Below are 13,922 nucleotides of genomic sequence, written 5' to 3'. Positions count from 1 at the left end.
CGGATGACATTGCTGGCTTTATCCCAAGACTATACATCCGTTGAGCTGGATTACTAATTTTTACTTTTTAGAGAGATTTAGTGTTGAGGGATTGCTGCACAGTTGGAACGATCAGTGGTGTATGCATTTCAACTCTTTTATGGCCAGGCTGCAGGGCTCAGGGTCAACACAGTGATGCAAATACCCTCGTCAAGTAATGCATGTAAGTAGCGGTTCCTTAGTATAATACTATATAATAATAAACAGGCCGGGGTACTTCTATTTAGCATCATGAGTCTTTTTTAATTTCATTTTTAGGATTTATAAATGATACTGAAGCACAAAGCACTCACATGCACTAACATGCAACAATGTCCAGTCCGGCTATCAAAACTAAGGACAGAGAAGCTTGCAATACAGGATACCACAGTACACTTCAGTTCAGTCACTTTATTATCCCAGATGAGAAACTTGATCTGCAGTCAGGAGTGCAAGATAAAAAACACAAGTACAAATAAATGAAAAGGCCATTAAACAATACACAAACATAAAATACAAACATTTTTCCTCTACATATAATATACAGAACAAAGTTTTATAAAATACTACAGTAGCAATCTCAAAAAAATTCTAAATTACATGTGCATATTTAGCCAAGTTATTGCACAGGGAACAAAGGAGTTTTTACTCCTATTGCTCTTGAATGGGATTATCTGAATCTACTGCCTGAGGGGACACATGGGGACAGTTGCTAAATTAATCGCTATTAGAGCTGGGCGATATGGAGAACATTAGATATCACAATATTCTTGACCAAATACCTCAGTGTCGATATTGCAACAATATTCTAGGGTTGATTGTTGCTGCTTCAATAAAATATCTTCACACTTAGATTTTAAATAAATAATCATCAATAACGTGGATACAATGACTAAGTGGGTAAAGGCAAATAATAGAACAGCTAGAACAGTCAGTTAAGTTCAGAAAATCACATCACTTTACTGTAATGCAGCCTTTAAAACCAGGAAAAGAACCAGAAACCAGAAATAATTACTTGACTAATGTTTCACATCTTCCATTGTTTCACAATGTAATTTCCACCCCCACATCCAGTGTTTCCATTACATACTCTGCTACAGGCTACCACATTAGCTCTTCACAACAAATGCTTTCTACTTCACTGAGCTCTGTAGGTCATTTCTCACAAATGTAAAGACAAAAGTAAAACAGGGTTTAGGCATAAATATTAAGCTAACATTATACAACAAGTAGATCCGACCAGGTAATCTGATTGGCCAACTAGACATTTAGAATGTGCTCAAATGAGCATGACAGTACACCCAGAGCCATTTGAGGCTCATCACTTAAAATCAAGGGGGTAAGCTTCGCTTCAGAACTCGAGCCATCATGGCGCCATTTTGTTGCTAACTGGCCATCACCTCCTGTTAGCATTCCGCTTACCGCCATTTTCTTTTTACGTCACTTGGCTGAGAATAACTTTACATCCGAAGCGTTTAAAGACTCGATTTGTCCATTGTTTAGTTCAAAAGAAACACAACAACGTATAAAAGGCTCCATTACCTTGTACATCACGTAATGGCTCCGTAGCAGACGTTTTTGTAAAAATAGGCTAACGATTGTGTCATAACCAAGTGACTTACTGTCGCACAGTAGAGGAATTACCGTATAGTACAGGAGAAGCTCGCAGGCAGTTTCGACTTACGTTAGCTGTTTAGGTTTAATTACTAATGTTAACTAGCATGTTAGTTAGCAATAATTAGCCTGTGCTTATGTTATCTCCTTACATATACCTACACTCTCCGTCTCTGTAAGATTGGGAATGATTGAGATTTCTCTTGGCACAGCTACCAGAAGACTTCACACTTTCAGACACGTTGCTCACGTCACATTTACGTCGTCTCTCTCAGTTGGAGGCTGCGCAGTAAAGCTGGCCATCACCGGAAAAGTGCTTCTAATAGCCTTCACTGGTCTCCGTCCAGAGCAACGGGGTCTATGGGTCCATTAATATATATGTCAATGCTTAAAATCTTACTCCACCATTTCTGTGTCAACATTACAGAGTTGAATTAAAAAAAATGTTTTGAAACTTTTGTATTCATGGAAATATCAGGAACCACAGTAAAACACGCAGAAACTCAGCTGTGCCGCTAACCCAGCGCTATGTCAAAAATAGCTGCTACATGTGAATTTCACCGACGTAGATAGAAAAATTATTTCTTAGTTACAACACGATTGAGCTAGCAAAGCAGTTTTGTGTTTCTTTGTGTGGTATTTATTCACTTTGGGGAATCCTATGATCTCTAAAAAGCTAAAGTTAGCTTAATTGACTGGCTTACTAATGTTAAACAGGGAAAGGAATTTGTCGCTGTTGCTTGAAGTTCGCGGACGTATACTAGCTAAATCTATCCATTAAAAAGTAAAAAATTTAGTTAGTTAGAACACGATTGAGCTAGCAAAGCAGTTTGGTGTTTATATTTGCGGTAATTCAGTTAGGGAAATAGCACGATCGCTACAAAGCTAACGTTAGCTTAAGTTGACTAAACAGGGAGGGACTAGAAATCCTCTCTGTAGCTTTTTTATTTTGAGAGCGAATTGCTCCACATAATGAATACAGTTAGATTAAAACTTTTATTTTGTTGGTAACCGTTGTATAATAGCAATATTACATTTGAGGGTTTGTTTTTAAGGTCATATTACTGGCACTTAAGTAACGCGGCTAGGACCGAGACGCCAACAATAACGTTAGGTAGTGGTGGTTAGAGAAGCGAGCTTGTGGCCGGGAGGTCGTCGTTTCAATCCCCAGACCGACAGGATAAATCTGGGTGGGGAAATTGAAAGAGCAGTGCTTGTCCATCCCTCATTACCAGCACTGAGGTGCCCTTGAGCAAGGCCCTCAACTCGTGTAATATTGCTTAATTATGTGACAGAGACATACTATAAATAGCAGCATTTACGTCAGGGAAAATGTACATTTTTCAGCGATTTTGGACCTGATTGTTGTTGGAATGTATGCGGTTGTGAAGCTTCTGGTTTAGAAGTGGTTATTGTGGTAAAATTCTTCTTCTTTTGGATTTCCAGCAGAGTAAAGTGTGTATGTTCCTGGGCTGCAATGACGCTGCAATAACGCAGACAGTAGGGGGGCCTTAAAGAGACAGGCGCTAAAACGGAGCCTTTCAGACTGAGGGTGAATACTGGCAGGCAGCATTAAAGTATATAAACATGTTGTAGAAACCAAAAGCAAAAGTATGAACCTGAAACTAAGCCCACTATGTCTCCTTTAAAGCCGTTGTTCTGCTCAATGGGGGTGAACTACTTTTAAATCGTTTTGCAGACTTTTCCAGAGATGAAAGCATTGTTTCAAGTTAAGTAACAGTCCTTACTGTAGCTCAGGGCAGACGTTCTTTGAAGTCTGTTTTGGGGTAAATATTTAAATTATGTTGTGTTTTCAAACACGTTCTGGCTGAGAGTATCATTGGTTCTCAGTTGGTAGAGCAGGTGCACATATATAGAAGTTTACTCCTCGACGCATCAGCCACCGGTTCGACTCTGACCTATGGCCCTTTGCTGCATGTCATTCCCCCTCTCTCTCCCCTTTCATGTCGCCATCTGTCCTGTGAAAATAAAGGCCACAAAATAATCTTAAAATTAAAAAAATAAATTCAAGAGAGATGGTACAGACCCCACATCATAATGATAGATGCTAGTTTTAATTCTAATTTTGTGTGTGTGTGTTTAATAAGGAGACTACTGTGCATTGTAAGTTACCACAAGTGATATCATATATCATTAACTGGCAACAAGCCTACTGCCTACTGTACCAGCTGGAATAACAGAAAGCCCTAATTACCATTTTATGTAATGATGAGCTAATTCTGAATATGTGCATTGTAGGATAGGCGATCGCTTATATTTTCAAATCATCCAACCATGGTTGCTCGAGATCACCGATAGGCCATCTGATCGCCAATCTGACCAGGCTGGCGGCGACGATGTGCTTTTGTCCCAATTCGATTCTTTTGTGATACATGGGTGCCAATTGGATGGGGATGTCAGTCTGACATTTCATTTGTAAAGAAGAACATAACATGGATTTTCTGCTTTCGTTTTGTTTTGTTGGAAACGGATATGATGTAGTCGCATTTACAAACATTTAGATGGATCATTCTTGAAAAATAAATTGTTTTATATATATATATATATATATATATATATATATATATATATATATATATATATATATATTAGGGCTGAACGATTTTTGAAAATAATCTAATTGCGATTTTTTCCCCAAACATTGCGATTGCGATTCGATATTCGATTATTTTTAAGCTCTTTGTCTTCTGTATTATTCAACAAAGACAAACAATGAATCATTGTATAGTATGAACAACACACAATTACACACTAGACAGTTAAATAAGTAAAAAACACATATATATATATATATATATATATATATATATATATATATACATACATACACACACATATGTTTTTTTACAGTGCACAGAGAGCGAGCGCCTCCAGCCCCTCCCCTCGTGAAGTTGTGCGTCGACAGCCGTCAACACTGCACTTGCTCAGAGAGGCTATCGTTACGTTAGTTGCTGGTATTCTTGCCGTGGGATTAACTGTACTAATAAAACCGTTGAAACACCGCTGCCACGCTGCCGTGAAAGCTCCCCAAACCGTCATTTATCAGTCTGATTGTTACCCCTCTCAGTGGCAGCTCCTCCACCCATATCTTTATATCTTTATAACGGAGCTAACCGCTTAACCGGAGCTAACCGCTAATCAGAGCTAGCTCGTTGCCAACCGAGCCTTCAGTTCTGCGTGCCTGTATCCATTAACTGCATGTATGGACTCGAGCCCAAACAAAACCCTTCATTTTATTAAAATGGCTGTAAAAGTTTTAAACTTCAACTCAGAATTGTTTGAATTACAGAGATCAGCTCAAGGTACAGTGTAGCGTTAGCGTGCTAAGTTGATGCTTTCTCTGCGTAGTGCAGACTGATTTGCTCTTGCGAGTCATCAAATCGAGACCAAATCGCAGCCTTTGCGATTAGGAAATCGCGTTTTAACATATCGCGATATTATCGCAAATGCAATTAATCGTTCAGCCCTAATATATATATATATATATATATACAGTACAGGCCAAAAGTTTGGACACACCTTCTCATTCAATGCGTTTCCTTTTTATTTTCATGACTATTTACATTGTAGATTCTCACTGAAGGCATCAAAACTATGAATGAACATGTGGAATGATGTACTTAACAAAAAAGTGTGAAATAACTGAAAACATGTCTTATATTCTAGTCTCTCCAAAGTAGCCACCCTTTGCTCTGATTACTGCTTTGCACACTCTTGGCATTCTCTTGATGAGCTTCAAGAGGTAGTCACCTGAAATGGTTTTCCAACAGTCTTGAAGGAGTTCCCAGAGATGCTTAGCACTTGTTGGCCCTTTTGCCTTCACTCTGCGCTCCAGCTCACCCCAAACCATCTCGATTGGGTTCAGGTCCGGCAACCGTGGAGGCCAGGTCATCTGGCGCAGCACTCCATCACTGTCCTTCTTGGTCAAAAAGCCCTTACACAGCCTGGAGGTGTGTTTGGGGTCATTGTCCTGTTGAAAAATAAATGATGGTCCAACTAAACGCAAACCGGATGGGATGGCATGTTGCTGCAGGATGCTGTGGTAGCCATGCTGGTTCAGTATGCCTTCAATTTTGAATAAATCCCCAACAGTGTCACCAGCAAAGCACCCCCACACCATCACACCTCCTCCTCCATGCTTCACGGTGGGAACCAGGCATGTAGAATCCATCCGTTCACCTTTTCTGTGTCGCACAAAGACCCGGTGGTTGGAACCAAAGATCTCAAATTTGGACTCATTAGACCAAAGCCCAGATTTCCACTGGTCTAATGTCCATTCCTTGTGTTTCTTGGCCCAAACAAATCTCTTCTGCTTGTTGCCTCTCCTTAGCAGTGGTTTCCTAGCAGCTACTTGACCATGAAGGCCTGATTCGCACAGTGTCCTCTTAACACTTGTTCTAGAGATGTGTCTGCGGCTAGAACTCTGTGTGGCATTCATCTGGTCTCTAATCTGAGCTGCTGTTAACTTGCGATTTCTGAGGCTGGTGCCTCGGATGAACTTATCCTCAGCAGCAGAGGTGACTCTTGGTCTTCCTTTCCTGGGGCGCTCCTCATGTGAGCCAGTTTCATTGTAGTGATTGATGGTTTTTGCGACTGCACTTGGGGACACATTCAAAGTTTTCGCAATTTTCCGGACTGACTGACCTTCATTTGTTAAAGTAATGATGACCACTCGTTTCTCTTTACTTAGCTGATTGGTTCTTGCCATAATATGAATTCTAACAGTTGTCCAATAGGGCTGTTGGCTGTGTATCAACTTGACTTCTGCACAACACAACTGATGGTCCCAACCCCACTAATAAGGGAAAATGTACACACTTCATTTTATGTTGATTTTAGGGAAAATAAGTGATTTTAAAAATTGTTGCAGAAAAATCACGATCGTTTTTTTCTCCCACCCCTAATACTAGTTCACTCAAGCACTCATAGTGATCTTCTTTTAGTGACTTTCTCGCTAATCCCACAGTTGTTAACACAGTATTCAGTTCTGTTAGCTTCTTTAGTTTAGCAGTTAGCGATGGCTTCTCTCACTCTCTCCGGCTCTCTGTTGATCAGCACCTCAAATGTTTAGCTGTTCCTCTGCCTCCTAATGTGCTAAATGTACATGTAATTACTATAGTTAATCTTTTAGTGTTGGAGCCTGCAGGCAAGGCTCCAGGGAATCTCGATCGTTAACGTTAGTTGCTGTATCTTAGCCCCCATTAGTTGGTGCTGACCTAAACCCTTGTCTTCCACTGTGCGTGTCTGCGCTGCGTTCCGGAGTAATCGCGCCCATTCAAGTCAATGCTTGATATTCCACCAGCCACGCCCTGGCGCGTCCCACAAACGCGCGTGAAGCGTCAGGTCTATTTTCACGCGAGTCACCGGGTGTTCAGATAACTGCTTTGTAATTAACGGCAAGGATTTAACAATCCCTTGTCACTCGAGCTGAATTGCCGCTTCACCAGAAACTAAAACGGGCAGCTGGGCGCAGATTCTAGATGTTTTCTTTTTTTATATTTAACATCTTAGTTCAGATAGTTAAAATCGCTTTAATATCGCTGTAGAAAAACCAATCACCAATCATTCCTTCAATCGTGGAGTTACAATCAGATCACCAATCGGCACAAGCGTAGTGCATTGTCATACTGTGCTGCTAATGAAACAAGGCTTCTCTTTTTATTGTTGCATTCATGCCTGCTTTTTATGTACATTTCTATCAATTTTTCCATTTTATTGTTTTTAATGAAGACAAGGTAAATTTGTGTGACTGCACTTGACTCAACTTAATAATCTAGTTTACACTTTCCTGTCTTTGTATTTGTTTATTTATTTTATTGAATCTGTGCACATTGTAGGCTTGGGCCGGTGTAAACATTTTCATACCTGTTTATATCAAGCCAAACACTAAACCAGACTGGTATACCGAATTATACCACTAGGTGTTGCACTTGTGTAGCGAGTTCAGTCCACTTGGTGGCGGTAATGCACCCAACACCTAACCCTAACCTCTTTGGCAGACTGAGCTCATAAAGTGCCGTATGTATGACATCGTATGCCGTATTGTTTTTTTTTGTTATTTTTTAAGCCTTCCCCAATGTTTCTTTCCTAAACCCAACTGTTTATTGTTTTCCTAAGTCGTGTTTTTGTCGTTTTGTTCGTGTTTTTGTCATTTTTTTGTGTTCCTAAAGCCTTTCCCAGTGTTCTTTTACCTAAACCCAACCCTTTTCTTTTTTTTTTTTACACGCGTGTGACGTTCTCGCGATAGCACGGCACGTGGCGTGTGTATGTTTACATCAGCTGTATACAGCGTAGACATACACGTGGATAGCTCAAAATGCGTACAGATAACACGCCATTTGGCTTTAGGAAAGTGGCGTGTATGTTTACGCAAAGTCATGATGCCATGTTGTCTTTGGATTTAGGTGTTTACACTTTTTCAGCTCACCGCTATCGTCGGCTTGAAATCCAAACTGTTTCCATATCAGCGCCGCAGTTTTAGTTTACTTAGAAACTAACTGTGCCATATTTCATCTCGTCACCCCAAAAAACACATGAACTTTCTAGTACCTTTGTAAAAGAAACACAGTGTGCGCTGTTCCCCTTCCACCGCTTCTGAAAAGTGATCTACTTTATAGCGCCGCTCGGCTCGGCAGTAAGTTGCTGTCAGAGACTAGCGGCTCTGGTAGTTTGTTTATAAACAAACATAACATTATGTTGATGACGTTGTCATATTGCTTATTATGACAGGCTGCGACTTGGGAAGTTTAGTAATCAAAGCTACTGGTTACTCCACAGTTAATGAAGCTTCACTTCACTGGAACTAACATTAGCTAACTACTTGATCAATTCTAGTGCTAAGCTACTAAAAGCTATTTGATTCAGAAAACAGTGATGCTATTGAGAAATAGTGAAACTAGTAACTTAACACTACTGCCCAACACTGCTTGGAATACAAGTTGGATTTGGTGCAGTGATGCCGTCGACACAGGTTGGTAATGTCAGCTACTTTTTAATTTGACAAGAAGGTGTCGTAGTGAAAAATGCTGGTTCAAACTGTTAGCATAAAGTTAAACCGGTTTAGTCTGGTACATCTGACCGGTGAAACCTGAAATCGACCCAACTCTAGCACTGAAGGAACGCAATTTTGCAAATAATTATTAGACTACTGGATTCTACTCTACTACTTTCTGGCTGGATATTCCCACACAGCCAGATGGTTGGCTGAAATAGATATCAGGGCACTCTGCTTAGCAACTGTTGCTACTTGATGGGTTTCACTGGCTTGGCAACAGTTTGATCTAGCAGCATTACTGTATGTTGGCCTGAGTGTGAAAATGCCATTTTAATCAATGCAAACAGGAACACACTGTGTGTGCACCAAACCTTTTCCCCTCATAGTTTACTAAGTCTGATTACTCTGCCTCTGGCATGACACTGACTCCATTTCTCAAGGATCGGTGTCACATCAATTGTTAGGTTGTAGAAGAAGAAGACATACTTCATTGATCCCCAAGGGGAAAATTGTTGTATTGTATGTGTACAGTAGGTGCTGTATGTGACAGCTTTGTAATGTCATTTAAGTATCATTTATTTCCACCTTTCTGATCCGGTATGTAAAGATGACAAAACATTAGACGGAGATAATATTGTCTCGACACCTGTAAATATTTTTAACGGGTGGTCACAGTAAATTTGCTAATTTATTACATGGCATGGTTGAATTCTAAGGCATTCTGCAGTCTGTTATTTCTTGATAACAGACCGTTGCTAAGTATAACATACCATTGCCATGCATAGCAGAGCGTTGCCATGGTCACAGTTCTGTTCCCTCTGGAGGACAGCTATATCAGTCCGCTGGAAGAAGTCCGGATAATTTATCAGCTGTGGCAAAAAGTGGGGAAACGTTGATCAACTTCTGTCCTCCAATTCAAGCACTGACAGCAGATCTGGTGAGCGTCTATCGCTACATCTTTATATACGGGCTATGATCAATACACAGTAACTTCAGCCATAGGGACAACAACGCTAATTAGTTAGCTTACATTGCAACATGGTTAGGGTTACAGGTGTGTCAACTGCAGCTGCTGTGCACAAAGGAAACGAGATGAATGAGGACATAAACGTTAACATAAATAGTCCCAAAGAAGTCCCATTTACCTTGTCTTACTTCACTGTCAACGGAAATGTTCAGTTTAATGTGAATTAGAGCAGCCGATAGCCCGCTAGCTAACTACAACGCTTCAGCTAATGTTGTGTCAATTCCTGCAGTAATTAAAACAGCAGCTGGGTCATTTGCCCACCTAGCTATAGCTAGCGATAGCAAGGCAGCACCCCATAACAGCCCGACTCATAAAATATACGGCTACTACCGCAGCCAGTAAGGGGGATAAAATGCGTGCCCGGACAGGTGGCTTTTGCCAGATATGTATTCACTGTAGGAGGGGGAGATACTATGTTGAGTGACATTAAACAGCTACAGAGTTTACATTGCTATAGACGCAGGATTCCAACCGTAGAGATGGAACGGACTATTTTCTTTAGCGGAAGCAATACAATCGTATTTAAATCAATAAACTCCTTTTTAAATCAATATTTTGCATCAAATTATTGATTTATTTGATAAGTAGCCATGTAATAAGCAGGATAATGAAGAGCGAGGCAGTTGTTATAGCGAATACAACCCCTTCAGGCTGATCACCCTGTCGGGGTTGTATTCTCTATAACAACCGCCTCGCTCTACATTATCCCTTACTTAGTAGTAGTAGTAGCATCTGTGACAGCAGCAGGAAACTACAACAACACTGGAAAACATTAATAATAATCATTTTTCAAGGGTATCTCCTGCGAGGTAGTCTTGCATTGCCAGCTCTATCTCCACAGTGCTGTGGAGTAAGGTCTGGCTACAACACAGATGCATTCTGGGAAAGGAGAAAAAAACGCTCTGGGTTGTTTGCATTTCTTTAAACCAATCACAATCGTCTTGGGCAGCGCTATGTTCCGGACGCAGCAACGGTGGCTCTCCTAAATAGTCTCTGGGAGGAACTTGTTTTTACATTAACGTGAGCTATTTAAATTAGCTGGATGGTTAAACCTGATTGGCTCTTACCAGTGTATCTCCATGTGTACTTCGTCCACAGCAATCCCACCAAGCGGTCCCAAACCGTCCCAGTTAGAGAGGACATGCACCAGTGATGTGTGTGCTGTTTTCATTTTTAATTCATGTGAATGTTCATAAACTTCTTAATTTGAATTATTTGTTGAATCATTTTTTATTTTTATTATAACCCACATTGGTAACTTCATAAAAAAAATGGATAAAAAAAAAAAAATCAATTTTGATTGTTTTCACATATCACTGTTTAAAAAGTTTCTCTTCACTGCATAAACTGGAAAAAGTTTGCAAGTTTGCCCTGCAAGCAGAGCAGGTGTTGGCAGAGTTTCCTACTCTCCTACTGAAAACACTAAACATCTAGTTTGCTGTCATTCACCAACTGACACATTGTGAATGCAGCATTAGGTTACGGTTCTTTTTTGCCAGACTGATACCATTAAGTAGACAATACAGCAGCTGACACCGCTTTGTACAAGATGTATCTTGGCCAATTTACAAGCTGTGACCCCAGTGCTTTCATTCAGAACATATGCAAGCTTTGCTCTCATGCAATACCATAACCTTCTAATTCACATACTTATCTTTTTGTTTGTAGTCAAACTTTGTGTGTGTGTGTCACCTCGTGAGGTGTCCGTGCTGCAGCAGAGTCTGCCCAGCCTGTGGTTCCTTCTTGGCTGAACACCCTACAGTGGGGCGGGGTGTGGGAGGGAACTTGTTTGCCGCAGTTACCAATGCAGCGATGGGGAAGCAATTCGTTGCTGTCCCACAACACTGACAACGCTTACACACACGCACACACACACAAACACACACACACACAGACCGGCACAATGAGCAGCCGGTCTGAGTGCTGCCAGAGAGCAGGCAGTATTTTGAAGAAGTGCTTCCCAGCTAGGGAGATAGCAGGTTGACTCCCCCCACACACGCACGCACGCACGCACAGACGCACACACACACACACACACACACACACACACACACACACACACACAGTCAAACGCACATCTTCATACACAGACATGCAGGAGAAGGAAAAGAGCATGGAGGTAAGGAAAGACTTTAAGTATTTAGTATTCATTAATTTTCAGGCATGTGTGTACATTGTGTGTGCCATCTCACTCCGCAGTCTGGCAGGGGTAGGGGGGGAAGGAGCTTGAACTCTGTAGCAGAAAACTGCAGCAAAGTCTATTTTTCTTTTAGTCTCTTCTTAACCTCACCAGCGTCCCTCTCTGCTGTAGTTTACTCACTGACATCTTACCACAGTGAGGTTCAACTGTACTGGCTGATAAACCTCAGCCTCTGAATCATTCATATTTGTAAATCTCATTAATGAAATGCTGTAGGCCTTTTGTGTGCTACGATCTGCTATATTTGTGACACGGTTCATTAAAAGCAGGATTTTCCAGATTTTCACTGGTCAAAAAACAGCCAGTGTTATAGGGAGGGATGTCATGCTAAAACAAGTAATGCCTTACTTTATTGACAGAATATTAATCAGCTACAGTTTTGGTAATCTATTAATGTAAAGCCACCAAACAAAAAAGCTTCACAAACAAGCGTTTGCTTGCTTTCCTTAATTTCTTACTGTATGGATTGTAAGTATGTTTTGAATCATCACATGCAGTAGGCTCTCATAATTGAAGTTTGATTGTTCTAAATATTTTTGACATTATTTAAGCAAATGATCAATCAGTTAAAGGCAGGGTTGGCAATCTTGAAAATCTAGCAAGATTTGAAAGTAGCATCTCCTTGGGGCTCCGTCTAACCTGCTTTCTGGGCTTCGACCCAGACACAGACGTGTACGAGCACCGCTGTATCGCCGCTTTAACAGCTTTTACAGCTTCAGTCTTTGTTTTCTTTGCCTTTTTAGCAGGGCGGGCGGTTGCAAGTAACCGTGGCAGTGTCAGCTTTTGCTGAGTTTTCTCTTGCATTCTCCAGTAGACTCGCAGTAACTCCGGCGGAGACGACGCGCACTGAGCTCAGGCTCGTACACAGGAGGGTTAGAGTATGCGCAGCAAGGCAGCATGCTGTTGTTGACAGATTGTGCTTCAGTGCATTAAATATCAGTTGCTGCCACCACATAACACCACACGTGTGTTATCATAAATCCTCCATGAAGCCTGTAACACGATAGTCTCATGAGCTGTCACTCAGAGCGGGATTAGAACAGCTGTGTGTTTTATCATGCTGCTAGGCTCCTGCTTTACTGGCTTTAGTCACATCGTAGTTGAACAGTAGTAGTCGCTGTTGTTTTGGCACTACAGACTTGGTCATTTACAGGCCATTACGAATGTTAAGCTACCATTTACTGTAGCTACACTCTTTTTATTAAAACACTAAGTCATGGTCCTAACAGGTATTTAACAAAACATTGGTTTTAGACATGTTTTCATCTTGACAAATCAGAATAAGTTTGTCTTTTTACCGGCCAGCTGAAGCTGTCTAATTTGTGCTAGGAAACAATTTGTGATAATGAGTGGAAAAGCATGTTGACTTGTTATTGTCCCCCAGCCTCCCTTTGTGAGAGCCAATAAAGTGGCCTCTAGCCCATTCATGCTTTCTCTCTCTGTCCTCTTTGGCTGCCTCTCTGTCTTCCCTCTCTCTCTCTCTCTCTTTTTGGCTCACCCTTTCTCTTGCCAGAATGCAGGTATTGTTCAAAGGGGAAAGCCCCCTTGGTTTTCTGGATTGGATGTAGGGGGAATTAAGCAATGTGGGAAAAAGAGAAAGGTAAGGTAGTTTCCAACTGAAGGGAAGGAGAAAGAAAACATTCTCCCAGTCTTTTAGCTCTCTTTGTCTCTCACCATGTTAGCATACTGAGGATCTGCATTGTGGCTGAAATCAATGTGGCCTCATTCTCTGCATTAACTAACCATCTTCAGTTGGTATTTAAAGAGGTCTTATTTTTTATGTTATTTTATTGTGTAGTTTTGTTACATTTCAAACATGATGAAACCTTGCACCATATTTGTACATCCATCTCTCACCCTGTACATTACCTTTATTGGTTGCCACTAACACACAATATATTATTTCACTTCAAATTAAAGAATTGAAGTATTTAACTATAAATGCACTTATTTGTTTAGCCCTAGGGTGTCCCTCTCAGCCAAGAATGGAGAAATGTTGAGTTACAGCGAGCTGTATGATGTGTGTAGAGGTCTGTATGGTAATACTG

General features: G+C 40.9%; 1 protein-coding gene across 31 annotated transcripts in view; it reads left to right on the top strand.

Moving 5' to 3' along the window:
* dlg2 (discs, large homolog 2 (Drosophila)) overlaps positions 1-13,922 on the top strand; it is a 245,639-nt gene that overhangs the window by 82,006 nt on the left and 149,711 nt on the right. For 2 of the 31 annotated variants that reach the window (XM_039778381.1, XM_039778378.1), the window contains exon 1: positions 11,583-11,793. The exons of the other annotated variants lie outside the window; for them this stretch is intronic. In XM_039778381.1, the coding sequence (XP_039634315.1) occupies positions 11,767-11,793 (27 nt within the window). In that variant the 5' untranslated portion in view covers positions 11,583-11,766. Of the gene's footprint in view, positions 1-11,582; positions 11,794-13,922 lie in introns of those variants that run through there. 31 annotated transcript variants of the gene reach the window in all.

Source organism: Perca fluviatilis, chromosome 16, assembly GCF_010015445.1.
Source record: "Perca fluviatilis chromosome 16, GENO_Pfluv_1.0, whole genome shotgun sequence".
Classification (NCBI taxonomy): Eukaryota; Metazoa; Chordata; class Actinopteri; order Perciformes; family Percidae; genus Perca; species Perca fluviatilis.
The sequence above is the reverse complement of the archived record's forward strand: the minus strand, read 5'-3'. Positions and strand labels throughout refer to the sequence as shown.